The following is a 21,341-nucleotide window of genomic DNA, read 5'->3' as shown; positions in this document are numbered from 1 at the left end:
ACTCGTCCCCACGGGGGCAGCGTGCGCTGCACAAAGCCACTCAACCAGCACAGGGAAAAGCAACCGCTCATCCCAGCACCATCTTGAGTTCACGGCCGCCCATATCTCCACTGTTATCTCCGATCTGAGATCAGAAACAACAGCACGGATTCCTCTAGGCCTCTGGAGGAACACAAGAAGGCTCTGAAGGCTAGATTGGGCCCACAGGCCAGAGGTAATGCATCCGTGTTTTACTGCCTCTTCACTGTCACTCCAGTCTCTTATGCTTCCCACCACAGTAACCAAGTACCGTAGAACTCTGGCCACCTTCAGCTGAAATCCTTTAAACCCATGGCTAATATTACCCGGAGCAGGTAGTTGTTTGTTTATACCCTGCTGCAGCCCAAGTGCTTCCTTTAAGTGCTCCACCACCTCCTCCTCCATTTTTATGAATTGCATTTGTATTCTATCCTTCCTCCAAGGAACTCCAGGTAGCATAATAAAAAACAATTGACATAAATTGTTGGAGAGCCAGTGTGGTGTAGTGGCAAGAGTGTTGGACTGGGAGCTGGGAGATCCGGGTTCTAGTCCCCACTCGGCCATGGAAGCTCACTGGGTGACTTTGGGCCAGTCACACACTCTCAGCCCAACCCACTTCACAGGGTTGTTGTTGTGAGGATAAAATGGAGAGGAGGAGGATAATGTAAGCCGCCTTGGGTTCCTTGCAAGAGGAAAAAAGGCGGGGTATAAATGCAAGAGAGAGAGAGAGAGAGATTGCCATCAGCAACTTTGTGCATCTGCAGGCAAAGATGTGTCATTGGGTAAAGGGGCAACCGGGCAGAGAGAATTCCTCTTCTAGAGAGGTAGCCAAAGATTTTGGCTGTGGACAGCTTCTCAGAAGCCAGTTGTCTCTCCCAACCCTCAAGCAAATGCAGGCTAGTTTAGAAAAGGTTGACTGTGCACACAGGACAGCTGATATATTTGGGAAATGACTCATTAGTGGAGACTGACTCAAGTTACTCTTGGGCCTTGCTGATGAGTGGGCCTGACCAGTCCTGCATTACATGAGCAAGTTTGGGTTACCCTTGGCCAATCAGATAAGCCTGTGTGTGAATCATCATGAATGAGCACCTGTGGTATATTTAGATAGCAGCCTGTGATGCACCCAAACTACAGCTGAATGTATCTGGTCATGTTCTGGGCTCTAGTAGTACAATTACTAGATTTGTGCTGACTTGCATTTGACCTTATACTACAAGGGCTGCCTCCCATGTAGGTGTCATATTTTGTATGTTTCATGCTCACCCAGGGCCATCAGTGGTGGCTGAAGGCTGAGACGAGCTTGCTGTATCTTCTTGTGTTCTCTGTGACTTGCAGATTGCACCAGCCGAAAGTCCAGATGCCAGTGAGAGGATGGTTATCATCACTGGGCCTCCAGAAGCACAGTTCAAGGTCAGTACGGAGCAGGCTTGTGCCATGAAGTGCAAGGCACCACTGCCTGCTGGTGTACACCAGCCACTGAAAACATGAGGACAACAGCTGTCCAGGAGAATGACTGTGGCTTTGCCCCAGTAAGGATAAGCAGCCTAGCAGTTGTCAAGTACTGATGTTGCTGCTAACCGCAGCGACATGGGGAGTGGTGGAATTGCACAACTCACATAGTTTTAGCTTTCAGCACCATAACAAACAGCCAGGGCATGCTAGCAGTTTGCACAGCACCCAGGTTGGTGGGTCTCAGCCTCTCCCCTTATTCAAATACTTATGCATTCAGCAAATGTTTCAGATTTGACAGCGCAATCCTATACATCAGCTTTCACCAGCCTGGCACCCTCCAGATGTGTCAGACCACAACTCCCAATGGCCATGCTGGCTGGGAATAATGGGAGTTGCAGTCTAGCACATCAGTTCCCGTTCCCTTCCAGACAGAGCGCTCCTAGTGCTTCCTATATTGTTGTTGTTGTTGTTGTTATTTCTACACCACCCAATAGCCGAAGCTGTCTGGGCAGTTTACAAAGATTAAAAACATTAAAAATACAATTAGAAGGCATTGGGCAGCTCTCCCCCTACTTTTTGTTTAAATGAATTCTTGGTGATAAGAAAAATGACAGAAAAAATAGTGGGAAAACGCATTACCAGTGGCTGACGACTATGTCTGGACCACCATTATCCTGGCAAAATTCCATGAAGGAGGGAGGGTGATGACAGAATAAAAGCCTTGTCTGGAAGCACCCTTAATGTCTCAGTTCCAACGAGGCCCAGAGGAATTTGTTGGAAACCCCCCGCCCCATCCCATCCCATCCCACCATATTACAAAGATAATCAAATGCTGTATCTTGAAACTGTAGTCTAACTAGTGAAATAGCTTCTGCTAAGAGTCATTTCACACATGACATTTTTTTAGGAGTACACCTAATAATTTTTTAAAAACATACACCTAATGAAGTGTGAATATGGCAAATATGCAACATACAAGCTCAGTTTGTTAAGATTGGCTACAGCTTCCTGTTGAGTGTTAATTAGTTGACTATATTGTTTCACCCCACATAATCTAGTGACATCAGACAAAGAACAAGCCACTGTTCTGAATTTCAGTTTCAGTAGTATGCGTTGGGGTGGGGGGATGTCCTCATTTTGTGCCTTACCAGCATACTATTATGGCAATCACATGGGTACCTCTTAAATACTGCCCATGAGATTAAGCTCCTGTTGTGCTTTGGCATGCACATATTTTTTGCCTTGCTCCTACTGTCAGCTATGTAAACAGAACAGCTGCAGCCCAGCTCAAGTGGAGAACTGCTGCCTTTATGCTACCATTAGAACCCAATCCCAAACCCATTAATGGCATAGTAGAGGTTAATAGCTATTTCCTGCCCTTTTTAAGAACAAAGATCTAGGACCCACAGGCCTGTTTGATGGGGACAGGGACTTTTATTTGACAATAAGCACAGAGCCGCTGATCTAGGCCTGGCCTGCTTTCTAGGTGCAGGACTGGCTTTTAGGTGCAATGGGGCATTTTTCCTTGCGTCACTGTAGTTAACTTCAGTCTTGCGCACAGGGTGGGAGATCTGCAAGCATAGGACACAGCACTGATGTGAATTTGGGATATGCTGAGCAGTTTGGACCTCTTCACCCATTACCTATCTAGAAACCCCCTACTCTTTTTATTCCTTGGGAGGGCAAAGTGAGTTCTTTGGAGTCCACATAACTTTTATGAATGTACACTATGATGACTGTAGATTGGACTTCAGCTGGAAATTTACCAGCTGATCTCTCTGTTGTCCTAGGCCCAAGGACGAATCTTTGGGAAACTGAAAGAAGAAAACTTTTTCAATCCAAAAGAAGAAGTGAAGCTTGAAGCCCATATTAAGGTGCCTTCCTCCGCAGCAGGTCGTGTGATAGGAAAAGGTGGCAAAACGGTATGTAGAGCAGCTCATATCAGGGTCAAGGGAAATAGCTTAAAGTGAAAACTGCAGGTTTGTTTGCTACCTAAAGCAAATGGGAGTCAATGCTTCTTTGGTTTTGTTTGACTATGCATAGTGCACGAATGGTATGACCACCTAATCATTTTTGCACTGCCTAGCAGTAATGCCATTAACCTACAAATGTCTGGAACTGCTAAAATGTGAAAATGATCACCATTAGAAATAATTTTTCTGTACACTTATTGTTGTAGGTGAATGAACTACAGAACTTAACCAGTGCAGAAGTAATTGTACCACGTGACCAAACACCTGATGAAAATGAGGAAGTTGTCGTCAAAATAATTGGTCACTTCTTTGCCAGTCAGGTACAGTCCTCCTTTAAAATTGTTTACTCAATAAGAAGTTAGCAATGCTGTTTGGAAGTTATGGAAGTGTGTAAACAATGTGCACATTTAATGGTACATGTAATAGATTTGCATTCAGAAATATTAAGATAGAGGAGGGACAAATACAGAACCCAACTCTTAGCTTGGGGGGACACCGTTTACTTTCTGGTACTTGGAAGTTGAAGGAAAAACTGTAGGATTGTATACTGCAAGAATTACGAGGCAACTTTGACAGGAAGGTCCCAGGGCATGGTCTTAAGGCACATGAAGCAGCCACTTTGCTGAAGCTAAGCAGGTCTGGGTCTGGTCAGTGTTTGGAGCAAAGACCACCTAGGAAACCCATGTGGCCATCTTGAGTTCCATGATGGAAGAAAGGTGGGATATAAATGTAAAAATAAAGACCAAAATCTAGCTTTAAAGGCTATCTATTTTCATGCTCAGTGGTTGCTGATATACAGAAGAATAACCTGGAAGCATGCTTTGCAGCAAGACTGATTGTTTATGGAGAGTTGTTGCTGTAATGGTTTCATCAAAGTTGGCCTGATGGTTCCATGCTGTGGGGCTTTCATGAACACCACTGTTGCCTAATTTGGCTCAGTTGAAGAAAGCGGAATACACTCGCAACAAAGAGAGCTTTCACCTGGGTTTTCCTTATCGGGAGTTGGGTTATCACAAACATCCTGATCACCAGCTGTATAAAGTCTGCTGCTTCTTCATGGTCCCTCACACCTAAGAGTTATGCACCCGTGCAGAATAGTCCTTCAGAACATTCTAGAGCTGAACAGAGTTTAGGTAGGAGTCCTGCCCACCTCCTCTGAGCACATTCCAGGCGTAGGTCCCGCCTGCCTCTCAGTTTCTTTTTGTCCACTGCAGCAACTGGCAGCATTTGGAACATTCTCCACCTCACAGCTTTTCATACAAAATTTATCTGAGTCCCCTCCTCATTCTTCCTCTCCTTTCTCTTCTTTTTTTCCCCTCCTCCTTTTCCCTCACTCTTTTCTGTGTCCATCTGGGGCTCATGGCCTCCAATGTTGTCTTCAAAAAGAGTACCCAGTCTGCTGGGAAGATACCACTAACCATCAGACACTCTGCCTCAAGGAGATACATGAGGTGGAGTCATACACCCACTTCCAGGCCTTTATGAGAAAGGCCATAAGAAATAGAACAGTGTGCCTCTGCTCCCTTCTGTGGGAACAAGCCCTCAAGGCAGCGGATATAGCCGTGCTGAACTGGCCACTGCACACTGCCTCCATTTGCAGGAAGCTGGCACTGGCCCTCTCATGGCTTCTCACAGTGCCCCTACCCATGGAAAGCGCTGCAGGGCAATCATTCTGGTATTGGGAGTTCTGGCCCTCTAGCTGCTATCAGCCTTGCCTTCAGACTCTGATCACAGCAATTCAACTCAGACCCGAGCACTCAGTACAGGCAGTCGAGATGAAAAAGGTCAAACCAGTCAAGTCCTGAAACAAATGCCCCGCCAATCCCCGGGCGCTGGGACCAAAGAATAGAAAGAAAAAGACTGCTTACAGGATCAAATTGGACAAACCAGTGGCTACACACCGAAGCAACCACCCTCAGTCCCAGCAGTTGCACCTACTCATTTCCAGTCCCCAACACCGATTCTGGAGAAAATGCGACTCCCACGGGATCACAGCTCCTCTCCTCAGATAACACTCACTGCATGGGGTCAGTATCAGAAGGCGAATCCAAGGAACACTCCCCCCTGGAACCCTTCCAGCCTTCTCCTTGGGACCGTTCTCCATATAGGGTTAGATCCCCTAGATACTGAGAAACCTTACCAGCCTTGTCTGGCTCATCCAGGAGCTTCCTCCATCATCACTACAGCATGCCATGAGTGTACCATCAACACTCTTACTTCAACAGATCTCCTCCAGTCTGCTACTACAAGGAGTGCTCTCCACCACAAAAGCATCACTCCTTCTCCCAATGGTATCATGACTACCCACCATTATTAGCCACACCACTGACGTTCTCATTCCCCTTATCATAATGAATGATCAGATGGTGCCCCCAACCATGCACCACTAAACCACCTAATACACAGTTACCAGCAACTACTCTGATACCTGAATTTACCAGCTTGCTGTTCACTTTGTGCCCTCCTTTTCCAGCTAATTTCTTCCAAGACGTAGACCTTCCAAACCTGGAAGCCATGCCAGTAGCCACCACCCCAGCAGTTGTCAGTGGTTTCACTAGCTAAAACTAAAAGGTCTGGGTCTGGTCAGTGCTTGGAGGGGAGACCACCTGGGAACCACATGTAGCCACCTTGAGTTCCACAGTGGAAGAAAGGCAGGGTATAAATGTAATGAATAAAATTAATTAATAAAACTTCAGCAACCACTAACCTCAAACTACCTGCCAACTCCTGTTCCAAGAATAGCTCTGATTCGCCATCCTCTTCTCCTGTAGTGGCCTCTACCTCCTCCCCAGATAATATGTTGGCGATCCAAATCCTCTCTTTCCATCTGATGACATTAGGCCCTATGCAAAGGAGATGCTGCGAATGGCAAAATCCTTGGGGCTAAAGTTAGGCTCCACCAGTCCCAGTCCCGGATCTGGTATTTCAGAGGGTTCAACTGGACTTAGCCCCCCACCCTGGTAACTATTCCCATGCTCCCCGCGCTTTTACACATCAGTAAGCAATTATGGTCAAAACCTCCCACCCTACCCCCTACATCGAGAACCTATACAGGGTTCAGGATGACGTTGCTATTTCCTCTTTAAACACCCCACACCAAACTCCATAATAGTGGGGGCATCCTAATCCAAGACCAGACAGTGCCCCCACTCTGCTACAGTCAACTCAGAGGGGGGAAAATTAGACTCAGTGGGGTATAGGACCTACTCTACCACAGCTCTAGCCCTACGAGTAGCTAATTAAAAGACCTGCATAGCAGCCTACCGACAGTTCCTCTGGAAAAAGCAGCAACCTTTTTCTACTGCCTTCCAGAGAACGTACAAAACCTGGCAATGATACTCCTGGCCATAGCTCCCAGACTTGCCAGCCAACAAATCAACACGGCCCACCATATGGCCAACTAAGGTTACAAGGCTATGGCAGCCGCCATATCACTATGACACCCATGCTAAGCTTCAAACACCAGGGCTTAACCAGGAGGATCTCCACGGTGGAGGATCTCCTATTTGACGGTGGAGACTTCTTCAGTGCATCTACGGACAAAACCTTGGGCCATGTTCACTAAATGAAAACATCCACCTGAAAGATGGGAATGGGAACCTAATCCTCTTCAGCTTCTATGACTTGTCCACATCCATATTGGCTGATTCAGCTTCGAACAGACCCTCTAAACCAGGCTCATATACCCCCTTGCAATACAGCCGACTCTTTCAGGGCAAACCTTGACACTCCACATGGGGTAAACACCCTGACCAATCCAAGTGTTGTCTTTGACTCTTGCAGAAGGGCCCGGCCATTGGCCTGTTTTTCTCCCAACAGACTGAGACCATTCTTTGCCACTTGGGAATTCATTACCCTGATACATGGGTTCTCATCATTGATCAGGGTTACTCCATCGAGTTCAAAGACACTCTTCCTACAGGAATCTTCTGCACCACTCACCCTTCTCCAGTCCTCAAAGAAATTGCTGCGCTTATGAGCAAGGTCACGATAGAATCTCCTCTGCTCAAAACCCACTCTCCTCCCCGTTTTGATGCCTCGCCCTTTTATTCCTCCACTGCAGCAGACTCCAAACTGAGAGGCAGATGGGAACCACACCTGGAGCATGTGCGGAGGAGATGAGCGGGACCCCTACCTAAACTCTGTTCAACGCTAGAATGTTGCAAATGACTGTTCTGTGCAGGCGCATAACCCATATGTGTGAGTTCAGAAATGACCACTCAAAGATCCACAGTTAAAGTAAACAGACTGTCCTTTCCTTTTGTTTTTTGTTTACTAACAAGAACTTTTTCCTTACTATAGACTGCACAGCGCAAGATCAGGGAAATTGTCCAGCAGGTGAAACAGCAGGAACAGAAACACCCTCAGGGAGCCCCTGCCTCACAGCGCAGCAAATGAGGCTCCAAGATGCTAGCCAGCAACAACTGATGAATGTAGCCCTTCCAACACCTGACAGAATAATCGGACCAGGGAGCAAACCAAAGACTATCTGGAGGCATCCAAGTCTGCCGAAGAGGCTGGGGCTCTGCAGAGGACTTACAGTACACAGGGAGTGGGGAAGGGGTGGGCTTTGGCCAGCAGGGGACTGCCTCCCTCACACCACAGCCTACATGGAGTCTGTCTAACAGTACAACGCTATCCCTTTAGTTGGACTAACATAGGCAGAAATTTGCAGACAAACCCATTCAGAACCTTTTCTGTACATGTGTGTACATACTAGGAAAGCTTTTTTTTTTTTTTTACACAGTGCATGGGCTGCTACACAGGACAGCATTAATATATTTTAGAATTAATATAGCTAACTAAACTAACTCCAGTCTTTAATTTCTTTTTAAACAATTACATTTTGTTTTTAGAAAAAGCAGGCTTTTCTAGACTAAAAGGAAAGAAGCTAGTTGATTACGGATCTCTAACAGAAAGTAGGATGGAGATGTAGGATTACCAGAGCAAAATTTAAGTGGGAATCAAAAGTGTAATATTTAGAAGGGCATTAGGAAGACCAATAACAGCTGCATGCCATCTTGGATTGCCTGTAGTGCCAACGGAAGGGATACCGTCTCGTTAGCAGAGGAATCTCTATGCATTTCTTTCTCCAGCTCATGTGATCTCTCTTTGCTTCACAGATCTCAAACTGGTTTTTGCATACAGTCTCTCCTTTTGTACCACCAGACAATGCAGTGCTCCAAGTAAACGCATTATGGAAAAGATAACAAAAGAACCACCCAGTCACAACTTCCACTTTGCTTATCAAAATGCCAAGCTTCAGTTATACCTAGGTTTCCTAGAGAGTGCGGGGGAGGAAAAAACACTTCACCCTACTTACAGGAAAACAGCACACTTGGTACATTTTGCATGTAAGATGCTGCCACCAATACTTTGGGGAGTGGGTTTTTAAAATGGGATTGACAAGAGGGTGTTGGCCCAGGGCATGAAAATTGCAACTTTTTTTCAAAAAAGAAAAGAAAAAAACAAACTACCTCAGGTGTTTTCATACCTCAGCACCTTGCTCTTGTGTGTCCCTTTTTGAGATTTTGTATGCCTTGTAAAACTGAGAGTTGGAGCATTTTTTATTTTTTTAATAAAAATGAGTTGGAAATAAATTTAGACAAAAGACAGCTGCCAGGTGGAAGAAAGCATCATTCTGTATGATGACTATTCTGTATTATCCTTCTGCTAGATGAGAGTCAATGGCCTTGAAATATAATAATAAAGGATAGAAGTGCAAGAGACACTGGAGCAGAACTCCTGAGTTTGACAGGTTACACACACCATTAGAGTTTTTCTGTGCTAACAGATGGATGTTATACTGGTTTCTGTGAACATACCGTTGTACCAACAGACTGCAATGCCAGTTTTCTCTACTTCAAACAGTGTTCTGTGAAAAACAAAATATATCCAGCTAACAAGAGTCTGACCTCAGTAGTTTTATTTAACAGCAAATGAAAAGTAGAAAAATAGGTGGTGTGCAAGCTACTACTCTACTTCCTCCCTTGCTTTAACTAGAGGATGCTGTGCAGTCTTGTGAGGTCAATGGGTGGAACAGAAACAAGGGTTGTGTTTGTACAAGTACCTGGTTGACTTTCAGACTCATTTGCATTACAGTGGCATTTAAGTATCATTTGAGATAATTATCACAACTACTGGTGAAGAATGTTCCAATTGTTTTTCATCTGAAGTTTTCCACACACGTGAACTTTAGCAAAGCAGCTTAGAACCAAAAAAAAGTAACAAGGAAAAAGGATTGAACCATGATGAACTGGTAGCCAAACAATGCACAGTATTTTAGGCTTACTGTGACAGAAAGGATTAACATATGCTAAAACAAAGTTTACGAAAAGGCTAATCTCTTACAGAATTAACTGATTTTGTAGCGTACTAGCTACATTATGCGCTAACTAACAGTGGGCAACTATGTTTTACGTATGAGTTTTTGCTTTAAGGAGAGCTAACTCTGCACACAAATAGCTGTTCTCACCTGCAGCTTCTTACAAGTGAAAGAGTTCCAACATCTGAAAATGCCCTATTGAAGTGAATAGAAAAGCCCACTTGTGAAATTTCCGCATCTCGATTTGTGCAGCTTTCAAGCTTTTGTTTGTTGATAGTGCCATCAGAAAGTTATTCCCAGAGAACTAGTGCTTGTGTCATGTTTAATTCACACTATTAAAGACAACTGCTAAGGATGCCTATATTTTAAGAGCAGGCATAGTTGGCAACAGCCTTACTGTGCGCATTCTTGTACAAGTCTATTCAGAATTAAGCCCCAAAGAGTTCAATGGGATTTATACCCAGGTAAGTGTATACAGGACTTCAGCTTAAGGCATGGCCTCACTAAGATACAGACTGGCCTATCGTACAGCCATGTTGTAAGGACTGAGATGTATGTGAAATACGTTGAACTACTTAAAAGGTTATATAAATACAACGTATTTTTAAACAAAAGTTGAGCTCTTTTGATTAGCTTTATGCCAATCCAGTGAAGAAAAACTAACTCATCCTAAAATGCGAGTTTACATATCTTTATCTACAGCCCCCTTAAACACAAGCTACTTGAGATGTATTCCAGAGGAGGAGTGAAAGCAACTTTTACCAGATTTAACCCTGGCCCAAATGTTGCTGCTTTACCTTCTTGATTACAGAATCATCTGCTTCAAACATACTTCCATTTAGGGCACATCCCTGTTTAATAGAAGCAAATGTCTGCATTGTTAGCCCATCAGCAGCCTGTGTCTGCCCACTGCATTCTACTACACTAAATCCAGAAGAATTTACATTGTCATGCTTAGTATGGGGCTTTACATACATCCCTCTTTCACTGCTGTACTGGCCAAATGCCCAATGTAATAATGATAACAGCTGAGCAATTATTATTATTCATTTATTGCATTTATATCCTGCCTTTTTTCCTCTTACAAGGAACCCACGGTGGCTTCCATTATCCTCCTCTCCATTTTATCCTCACAACAACCACCCTGTGAGGTAGGTTGGGCTGAGAGCCTGTGACTGGCCCAGAGTCACCCAGTGAGCCTCCATGGCCAAGTGGGGACTAGAACCCAGATCTCCCAGCTCCCAGTCCAACACTCTCACCACTACACCACACTGAGCAACTGTGATATTTTTTCCAAAAATGGAATATGTAACTGCAATAATTACTGAACTGCTATTTGCAAAGCACTGAATATGATCAGGCACAGAGAAGGATTGCTCAAAGCACTGAATAATTGAACACTGTCCATTTATGGGGCTCATAGCATTGCATACTAGGGTGTTTGTTGTAAGAAAGCCTCTGCTTGTGGATTCTGTTGAGCAGGAAGCCAGAGTTCTGAAGTTAAGTGTTACACAGCCTCATGTTTAATAGATGCCTTCCTTCTACTTGAAGAATGGAAAATGTTTAGGCTTTAGGGCAAACACCACCTCATCTGTACTGATCAACAAGCTGGTGATGAGCACATTAGTCATAAACTAAAGAAAAGGGGCATTAGGAGCTTCTTTAAGCATGTCCTGTACTCAGACCACAGCTCATTAACATTGTCTGCAAGGCTTAAGACGGCTCTCACCCCTCCCCGACTCTTGTATTCCCTACTAGAATGCAACAGTTCCTTCATTTTAATACAGACATGCAAGTATTGTGACGCAGAAGGTTACTGTAGTTGCTATCCCTCACCCATAAATATATATGTGGTCAGAGAAAATAGTTGAGTTTGACCCATTCACCAATTACATGTTATTCCTCTAACTTCTGCTCTACCACTTCAAACTTTCAAAACTGGTGTTACTGATCAAGTCACATTGATTTAAACCAGGTTTACTAGATAAATATTTATTTCCTTTTTTTAGTTAATGAAAGTATCTCAACATTCCAACACATGTCCATTTAAATACAAGAATGCAAATAAATAGTCTCATACAAAATTATAATTCTGTTAAATAAAGACTAATCCCCATTAAAGGATTTAACAATGGATTTGTTACAAATCCAAAGAACGTTTCCATCTTTCCAAATCACTATAAATCCAGTTTTAGAAGAAAATAAGCTTTCCACTTCTAACAGGCAACAACTTGGTTTGGAGGATCAGAAACATGCCACAGATTAACACGCTCCCTTCTCTGACCTTGCACACCAATTCCTTCCTTCATTTCTGGGTCTAACTATAGTCTGCCTAGAGCAGATGCCCTAGCAATGCATGATTAGACGCACCCAGAAATGGAGATCAGAACTGGCATAGGCATCAGTAGCATGTTCCCCAGCAGATCAAATGGGTTGGATCCAGACCTAGTCATGCTTACTGGACTCATTAAAATCAATGGAACAACTTAGTCATGATTTCACTGATGATGATCATGATGATGATGATGGAGCTGTTCACACAAAACTAACACTTGGTGGATGAGTGTGGATTGTTTGTTAAACTGGATTACCATGTTCAGAACATAGCACGTTTTCCACAGGGTGGGTTATTGTCTGAATGGGTTCTCAAGGTGGCATGTTCAGGAAAAAAGGCAAACTGTAGGGTTAACAAGCTACCCTGGCTGTGTTCAGATAACAAGCTAACCCATGGATAAACAAACAACCCACAGTTCAAAACAACCCACATTCAACCACCGAGTGTGGGTTAGTGTGTTGTGTGAACAGCTCCCAAGTCTGGATCCAACCTTGTCTTCAAAGCACAGATCAGGGGTAGGCAACTGGGTGTTCTCCATATGTTTTGGACTACAACTCCCATCTTCCCCAACCATTAGCCATCCTGGCTCAGACAGATGAGAGTTGTGGTTCAAAACATCTGAAGGCTATTAGGTTGCCTACCCCTGCCATAGGTAGTGAACCGCCCTTGTGAAGATGGCAATACATACTTTCTTCATGTCACTGAGGTCACTCCTTGTTCATCTCATATTCAATAGAAGACCACTTTTCTTTGACAGCCTCCCGCTAACCTGGTACAACAAGTTTTCGCTGTTCATTCCTGTCTTAACTCATGTCTTAGCCCTTTGGAGGGAGAGTTTCAGGATCAAATACTTGCTCTTGAACCATGCCTCTGATCCCCATTTCCGGGTGGAGGATACGCAGACAAGAGGGCACTTCGCCTTCAGAGAGATACAGGCACTAGACAGCGAACACACAACTTCTTTGTCAGCAAATGATGATATTGTACAAGTGCACCTACGCCAGAGGCCTGGTGTCATAGCAGCTGCTGATGAAGTATCTCCCACACCATCCTTTTGCGGTAGTAAGGCATGCGACACTGCAAAAAGAAAAATGCATTGAAACACTCAGGGCATTAATTTAGGCAAAATTCCCTTTGTGCAGGAGTGAATGCATGAACCTCTGCCAGCTACTTAAGTGTTTAGTGCCACGGTTGATCTCTCTCTCCTTCACCTCCAGAGATGCACTTCTTTGCAATAATTTCATTATCAGTTTGTGTGTCATGAGCAAGAATTTTGGAAACATTTCCTAGCAAAGGAAAACAAGTCCCAGATGCATGCACGTGGGAATGGACACCATAAGGTAAGCATCCACTTCCCCATGAAAGTATGGGAGACTTAGGTCCCAGAGAAGGCCTACTACAGTGCTAGCCATGAACAAAACCCTGTCTCAAGGTAGACAGAGGAGGAAAGGAAGGGGCCTTCCTGAAGTGTCAACTCACCTGTGTAAATTCAATGGGTTTATCCCTGGAGATAAAGTCTGCATATTTACAAGTAAACATACCACAGTCACTGCCATTCAACTGTTGTGGAATTTCCTAAGAGTGAGAGGAGGGAGGGAACAAAGATGCAAAGAAATATCCATTAGTTCCTTTTTACTTTATTTGAAACTGCAGGTTACTGAAATTTAAGGATTTCCAGAGGGTTAACCATGTTAGTCTGTTGCAGCAAAAACAATAGTCTTATGGCACCTTAAAGAGTAAAGACTAACAACTTTATTCTATCAATCTGTCCACTTCATCATATGCATGAAGTGTTAACCTCAAATTAGTAGATTTATATGCACATGCTGGGGGTTTGAGGGGAGCATGTAAACTGCATGGTCACGGGGAACTGAAATGCAAGAAGTACCTGGGAACTACAGACCAGACTGACATTGATCCCTAGGAAAATTCTGGAGCAGATTATAAAGCGATCAATATGTAAGCACCTTGAAAACAATGTAGTGATTACTCTAAGCCAACATGGATTTGTCAAAAACAAATCCTGCCAGGCTAATCTGATCTCATTTATTGATCAGGTAACCTCCCTTGTGGACTGTGGGAATGCTGTGGACATAATATATCTCGACTTCAGCAAAGCTTTCAACAAAGTGCCCCATGATACCCTGATTCGCAAACTAGCTAAAAGTGGGCTAGATGAAACAACTATCGGGTGGATCCACAGTTGGCTACAGAATCGGACTCAAAGAGTGCTTATCAATGGGTTCTTCTCAAAACTGCAGGGTAACGAGCAGGGTACTGCAGGGCTCAGTCCTGGGCCCAGTGTTCTCCAACATTTTTATTAATGACTTGGAGGAGGAGGTGCAGGAAATGCTGATCAAATCTGCAGATGACACAAAACTGGACACGATAGCTAATACCTTGGAAGACAGAAACAAAGGCATGTTTAGTCTTGAGAAGACTGAGGGGAGATATGATAGCACTCTTCAAGTACTTGAAAGGTTGTCACAGAGAGGAAGGCCAGGATCTCTTCTTGATCATCCCAGAGTGCAGGACACGGAATAATGGGCTCAAGTTACAGGAAACCAGATTCCGGCTGAACATCAGGAAAAACTTCCTGTTAGAGCAATACAACAATGGAACCAATTACCTAGGGAGGTAGTGGGCTCTCCCAGACTGGAGGCATTCAAGATGAAGCTGGACAGCCATCTGTCAGGGATGCTTTGACTAAATTCCTGCACTGAGCAGGGGGTTGGACTTGATGGTCATATAGGCCCCTTCCAACCCTACTATTCTATGATTCTATGAAGTACAGACTGATAATTACCTTAACAGTTGTCATTCACAAAACATTGTTGGGTCCTATCGCAGGCATCATTGCAATGGTAAGCAGATTAGCATATGTACTGTGAGTAAAAAAAACCTCTGTCCTCGTGCAAACCACACAATATAGAGTTGAATCTCTTGATGAATTGTAGTTCACCAATTTCATGTTGAGGTTAACACTTCATGCATATGATGAAGTGAACAGTGTCCATGAAAACCTATGATGTAATACATTTGCTAGTCCTTAGAGTTAAAGGTCTAACTCTACCTTTAGTTAGAGGTAGATCCACCCTTCATGGATCACTGCCTTGTTGTGGCGAAGGGGCTTGCGTAACTCAGTGAAGCCATAAGCTATGCCGTGCAGGGCCACCCAAGACTGACAGGTCATGGCAGAGAGTTCTGACAAAATGTGGTCCACTGGAAAAGGAAATGGCAACCCACTCCAGTATTCTTGCCAAGAAAACCCCATGGAACGTATCACAAGGCTAAAAGAGATGACGCCGGAAGATGAGCCCCTCAGGTCGGAAGGTGTCCAATATACTACTGGGGAAGAGCAGAGGGTATTTCCAAGTAGCGCCAGAAAGAGTGAAGCGGCTGGGCCAAAGCCGAAAGGACACTCAGCTGTGGATGTGTCTGGTGGTGAAAAGAAAATCCGATGCTGTAAAGAACAATATTGTTTAGGAACCTGGAATGTCAGATCAATGAATCAAGGTAAGCTGGAGGTGGTCAAACATGAGATGGCAAGATTGAACATCGACATCTTGGGAATCAGCGAACTAAAATGGACAGGCATGGGTGAATTTAATTCAGGTAACCATCATATCTACTATTGTGGGCAAGAATTCCTTAGAAGAAATGGAGTAGCACTCATAGTCAACAAAAGGGTGGGAAAAGCAGTACCGGGGTACAATCTTAAAAATGATAGAATGATCTCAGTACGAATCCAAGGCAAACCATTCAACATCACAGTAATTCAAGCCTATGCCCCAACCACTGATGCCGAAGAAGCTGAGGTTGATCGGTTCTATGAAGACCTACAACACCTTCTAGAACTAACACCCAAAAAAGATGTCCTCTTCATCATAGGGGATTGGAATGCTAAAGTAGGAAGTCAAGAAATCACTGGGATAACAGGCAAGCATGGCCTTGGGGTACAAAATGAAGCAGGACAAAGGCTAATAGAGTTTTGCCAAGAGAACACGCTGATCATAGCAAACACTCTTTTCCAACAGCACAAGAGGCGACTCTACACATGGACACCACCAGATGGACAATATCGAAATCAGATTGATTATGTCCTTTGCAGTCAAAGATGGAGAAGCTCTATACAGTCAGTAAAAACAAGATCTGGAGCTGACTGTGGCTCAGATCATGAGCTGCTTCTTGCAAAATTTCGGCTTAAATTGAAGAACGTAGGGAAAACCACTAAACCATTCAGGTATGACCTAAATCATATCCCTCATGAATATACAGTGGAGGTGAGGAATAGATTTCAGGGATTAGACCTGATAGACAGAGTGCCTGAGGAACTATGGACGGAGGTAAGTAACATTGTTCAGGAGGCAGCAACTCAATCCATCCCAAAGAAAAAGAAATGCAAGAAAGCAAAGTGGCTGTCTGAGGAGGCTTTACAAGTAGCTGAGGAAAGAAGGGAAGCGAAAAGCAAGGGAGAAAGGGGAAGATATATCCAACTGAATGCAGAGTTCCAGAGAATAGCAAGGAGAGACAAGAAGGCCTTCTTAAATGAACAATGCAAAGAAATCGAGGAAAACAATAGAATGGGAAAGACTAGAGATCTCTTCAAGAAAATCGGAGATCTCAAGGGAACGTTTTGTGCAAAGACGGGCATGATAAAGGACAAAGAAGGCAGGGACCTAACAGAAGCAGATGAGATTAAGAAGAGGTGGAAAGAATACACAGAAGAACTATACAGGAAAGATCTGAATGTCCCTGATAGCCATGATAGTGCGGTCACTGAACTTGAGCCGGATATCCTAGAGAGTGAAGTCAAGTGGGCCTTAGGAAGCATTAGTAACAACAAAGCTAGCGGAGATGACAGTATTCCAGCTGAGCTATTTAAAATCCTAAAAGATGATGCTGTTAAAGTGCTGCATTCAATATGCCAACAAATTTGGAACACTCAACAATGGCCGCAAGACTGGAAAAGGTCAGTTTACATTCCAATTCCAAAGAAGGGCAACGCCAAAGAGTGTTCAAACTACCGTACAATTGCGCTCATTTCACATGCCAGCAAGGTGATGCTCAAAATCCTACAAGCTAGGCTTCAGCAGTATGCGAACCGAGAACTACCGGAAGTACAAGCTGGGTTTCGAAGAGGCAGAGGAACTAGAGATCAAATCTCCAACATTCGCTGCATCATGGAAAAAGCGAGAGAATTCCAGAAAAACGTCTATTTCTGCTTCATTGACTATGCTAAAGCCTTTGATTGTGTGGATCACAACAAACTGTGGCAAATTCTTAAAGTGATGAGAGTACCAGACCACCTTACCTGTCTCCTGAGAAACCTGTACGAGGGTCAAGAAGCAACAGTAAGAACCGGACATGGAACAACCGAGTGGTTCAAAATTGGGAAAGGAGTACGACAAGGCTGCATATTGTCACCCTGCTTATTTAACTTATATGCAGAGTACATCATGAGAAATGCCGGGTTGGATGAATCAGAGGTCGGAATTAAGATTGCTGGGAGAATTATCAACAACCTCCGATATGCAGACGATACCACCCTAATGGCAGAAAGCGAAGAGGATCTCAAGAGCCTCTTGTTGAGGGTGAAAGAGGAGAGTGCAAAAGCTGGTTTGAAACTCAACATTAAAAAAACTAAGATCGTGGCATCTGGCCCTATCACTTCCTGGCATATAGAAGGGGAAGAAATGGAAGCAGTGACAGATTTTACTTTCTTGGGCTCCAAGATCACCGCAGACGGTGACTGTAGCCATGAAATTAAAAGACGCTTGCTCCTTGGGAGGAAAGCTATGGCCAACCTAGACAGCATAGTAAGAAGCAGAGACATCAATTTGCCGACAAAGGTCCATCTAATCAAAGCTATGGTTTTCCCAGTAGTAATGTATGGCTGTGAGACCTGGACTATAAGGAAGGCTGAGCGCCGAAGAATTGATGCTTTCGAACTGTGGTGCTGGAGAAGACTCTTACGAGTCCCCTGGACTGCAAGGAGGTCAAATCAGTCCATCCTAAAGGAAATCAACCCTGAGTGCTCATTGGAAGGACAGATACTGAAGCTGAAGCTCAAATATTTTGGCCACCTAATGCGAAGAGAAAACTCTCTGGAAAAGACCCTGATGCTGGGAAAGACTGAAGGCAAAAGGAGAAGGGGACGGCAGAGGATGAGATGGCTAGATAGCATCACCGATGCAATGAATATGAACTTGAGCACGCTCCGGGAGACAGCGCAGGACAGGAATGCCTGGCGTGCTATGGTCCATGGGGTCACGAAGAGTCGGACACGACTGAACGACTGAACAACAACAACAACAGAGTTAAAGGTGCCACAAGACTCCTTGTTGTTTTCGAAATGTAAGGAGCCTCCAACAAGGCCAGTCTATAACTGACCACCAACCCAACAAAGGGGTTGGAAATGATTACTACATTTCCCATTCCTCTCCTATATTAACATGTTTGCTTTATAGAAGTCTTGGGCTATAGTACTTAGGTCAAGGTAAAGAAAACTCCAGAAGATAGACATTCCAAGGAATATTGATTTACTTCAAGATAGTTAACATTACTTTAAATAAAAGTAACATACGTTTATGCTGAAAATATTATAATATGACACTGCTTGGAATGTCTATTTAAGCATTGTTCAATGCTTTGAAAGTTTACACTTTGGGCCCATTCAGACATAACAATCCTGGTTTAATAAACTATGGTTTATTAAGCCAGGCTGGCACAATCCATCTTGCCCAGCAACTACCCTTATTCACCAACTTTGGTCCTTCAATGATAGTTTGTAACATGGTTCCCTTGTCAGATGCAACAGGAAACAGTGATTTAAAGAAAACACAATGAAGCACTGAAGTCAGTGGGTGAGAGAGAATGGGATGGATGAGGACCATCACTTGTTCCTAGATTAATAAACCATAGCTTATTAAGCCAGGATTGTTATTTCCAAACTGCCACTTTATGAAAAATGTGCTGAGATGCACAGTGAAGCTGTAAAACTCAGAAGCTGGTCACACACACATGTGGTTTCACACTGTAAAGTGTCCATGATGAAGCATTAATGTCCAGGTTTCTCTTGGATTTGCTTTCCTCCTGCAGATATTTCCTGTTTAATAAAACCATACAATACATTGGTCAATATTTTCCTAAGTGCAGAGTTTATCACTGCAGAGTTAGCAGAACTTTGTATGCCAAACATATTTATGATACCCAGCAGATGGAGAAAAATACCATTCAATCTTCATGGCAGAACAATGGTTTGATTTATACACCCAAAATGGTTTGAGGGCTGCTTCACACAATTGTGAGAATAGCCATTTCACACATCCAAGCCATTACTGGCAGAGCTTCCATTCAATTATTTTAGCATGTGCCTAGAGACACACTGACCTGGTTCGCATATAATAAAACATGGTTAATTTACCATGATTTGTTGAATTGTGTCATTACATGGGAACCTGGAACCATGGTTCAACTGGGTTATTAACCATGAACAACACATGAATAGAACCCATGGTTTGTTGCTGAGTTGTGAACTGTGGGTTTAAACCATCGGTGGTTGTTACGTGCAAACCCAGAATCGTGGGCTGTGCATGAATTGTTTTGCCAGGCAACAGAGGTAGCAGGCAAGAGCGGTCAAAAAACCCAACCTCTTTACGTGTCAGTACTGCAGTGCTGCAAAGGTAGTTGGGATACAGGGAGGGGTGGGCAAAGGAGGAGGGAAACAAACCAGAGACTTTGAAAACAAACTGTGGTTTGTTTGATCGTCTGCCAAACACCCTGGGAACAGCAACAAAACATGGTTTAAATAAAGTTTACATGCAAGCCAGGCCAATAATAAAGTCCATGCTTTCACTTGATGATTAATTTAAACTGAATGTTTTAAAGTAAAATGTTAAAAAAGTAGTGTATCCAGTTTCACAGTGTTTTATATTAATGTGTAAAGAAGTCACATATGTACCAACAATTACAACCATATCCAAGATGTTATAATTTAAAGTTATACTAATAATCACTTCAAGAGCTGGCTTTTGTTTGGCCATTTGCTGGCAACCAAAGACAGCTCTGAAGCTGTAATTACAAGTTTTATACAGAAATTAGAATCCACCTACTAGAAAATATCGTAGGAAGAGGAAAATCTATATATATACTTCTCATATAAATTGCCATCAGTAAACACCTACTTACAGCAATCTTATGCAGATCCTGAGGCCATTTTGTCCCATTGAGTCATAATATTTGATGGTCTCTCTCCTCATGTCTATAACCTATCATCAAAAGAAATATGTTAATTGGTCACTCACAGCCCATCACATATTACATCCCTTTCCCCTTCTAAAAAAAAATATTGGGGACAACAACATGTACTCACCACTAATGCCCAATGTACCCTGATATGAATAGGCACCAAGATCATATCATGTTGGAATAAATCCACTTCTTTGGTCCATCTTCTTACTGATTTATAGCCTGCAGAGTTTAGCTTGGGAAAGAAGAAAGTACTGAAAGCATAAAGACCTGGAAATCCTGGCCTTTTATTTCTCTCCACCAGAAGATTCATATAGAAGTTAATAACCTATAAATAGCAGAAGAAATCAAAAGGGAAAAAGAATACAGATTAAATGCCTATCTGGTAAGGGTAAGAGAAATGTCACAACATTAATTGGCTAAATTGCTGGATTGTAGAATTTACAGCAAGTCTCAAGAGCTGCTATGACCTTCGCCCCATGTAGAAAACTACTAAACCCACCTGCCTCTTCAGAGATACAGTGCTTTGTCATTAGCCCTGTTGGGACATAACAAATTAATTACCCATGAATTGCAAGGACCCAAGTCACTTCCAGTTTCCAGCCGCTTCTCCTTTGTGTGCCCCACAATCCTTCCCCCACTGGGGAAAAGAGGCAGGTCACCAGAAGCCATCTGAGTCCCCTCTGCCTCTCCAGAGAAGTGACAGGGGCTAGTCCACTTAAGAGATACTTTTAAATATGGGATATAAATAAATTATTAATTAAATAAATAGTCCAGCTCAGCTTCTAAAGGGGAAAGCCTGCACGCAGTGAAGCCTGGTTCCTGGCCCTAGCACTGGATGGAAGATCCACCCAGTGGTTGAGCTAGGGATCAAATGATGTCAGGTGGGCATGGCCACACCCACCTGACATCATACAGCCAGCAGAGGGCTGGGTGGGGGGGTCATCTAGCCCCCTACCCAAATCTGGTTCTGCATCCCCGGTAT

At 43.6% G+C, this 21,341-nt stretch overlaps 2 protein-coding genes across 8 annotated transcripts in view; one reads left to right on the top strand and one right to left on the bottom strand.

Moving 5' to 3' along the window:
• IGF2BP2 (insulin like growth factor 2 mRNA binding protein 2) overlaps positions 1 to 9,354 on the top strand; it is a 95,687-nt gene extending 86,333 nt beyond the window's left edge. Inside the window, exons 12-15 of one of the 2 annotated variants that reach the window (XM_084846870.1) lie at positions 1,357 to 1,431; positions 3,264 to 3,395; positions 3,653 to 3,766; positions 7,749 to 9,354. In XM_084846870.1, the coding sequence (XP_084702996.1) occupies positions 1,357 to 1,431; positions 3,264 to 3,395; positions 3,653 to 3,766; positions 7,749 to 7,844 (417 nt within the window). In that variant the 3' untranslated portion in view covers positions 7,845 to 9,354. The remainder of the gene's footprint in view (positions 1 to 1,356; positions 1,432 to 3,263; positions 3,396 to 3,652; positions 3,767 to 7,748) is intronic. The other variant, XM_084846871.1, reaches the window with a different exon arrangement.
• SENP2 (SUMO specific peptidase 2) overlaps positions 1 to 21,341 on the bottom strand; it is a 47,711-nt gene that overhangs the window by 5,396 nt on the left and 20,974 nt on the right. For 2 of the 6 annotated variants that reach the window (XM_084846875.1, XM_084846872.1), the window contains exons 13-17: positions 20,481 to 20,684; positions 20,297 to 20,376; positions 19,130 to 19,214; positions 13,586 to 13,681; positions 11,751 to 13,183 (exon numbers count right to left, since the gene is read on the bottom strand). In XM_084846875.1, the coding sequence (XP_084703001.1) occupies positions 13,121 to 13,183; positions 13,586 to 13,681; positions 19,130 to 19,214; positions 20,297 to 20,376; positions 20,481 to 20,684 (528 nt within the window). In that variant the 3' untranslated portion in view covers positions 11,751 to 13,120. Of the gene's footprint in view, positions 1 to 11,740; positions 13,184 to 13,585; positions 13,682 to 14,505; positions 14,703 to 19,129; positions 19,215 to 20,296; positions 20,377 to 20,480; positions 20,685 to 21,341 lie in introns of those variants that run through there. The other 4 variants (XR_014789558.1, XR_014789557.1, XM_084846874.1 and 1 more) reach the window with 4 other exon arrangements.

This window comes from Heloderma suspectum, chromosome 3 (genome assembly GCF_057233095.1).
Source record: "Heloderma suspectum isolate Gila_16-S chromosome 3, 16-S_ref, whole genome shotgun sequence".
Lineage (NCBI taxonomy): Eukaryota > Metazoa > Chordata > Lepidosauria > Squamata > Helodermatidae > Heloderma > Heloderma suspectum.
The sequence above is the reverse complement of the archived record's forward strand: the minus strand, read 5'-3'. Positions and strand labels throughout refer to the sequence as shown.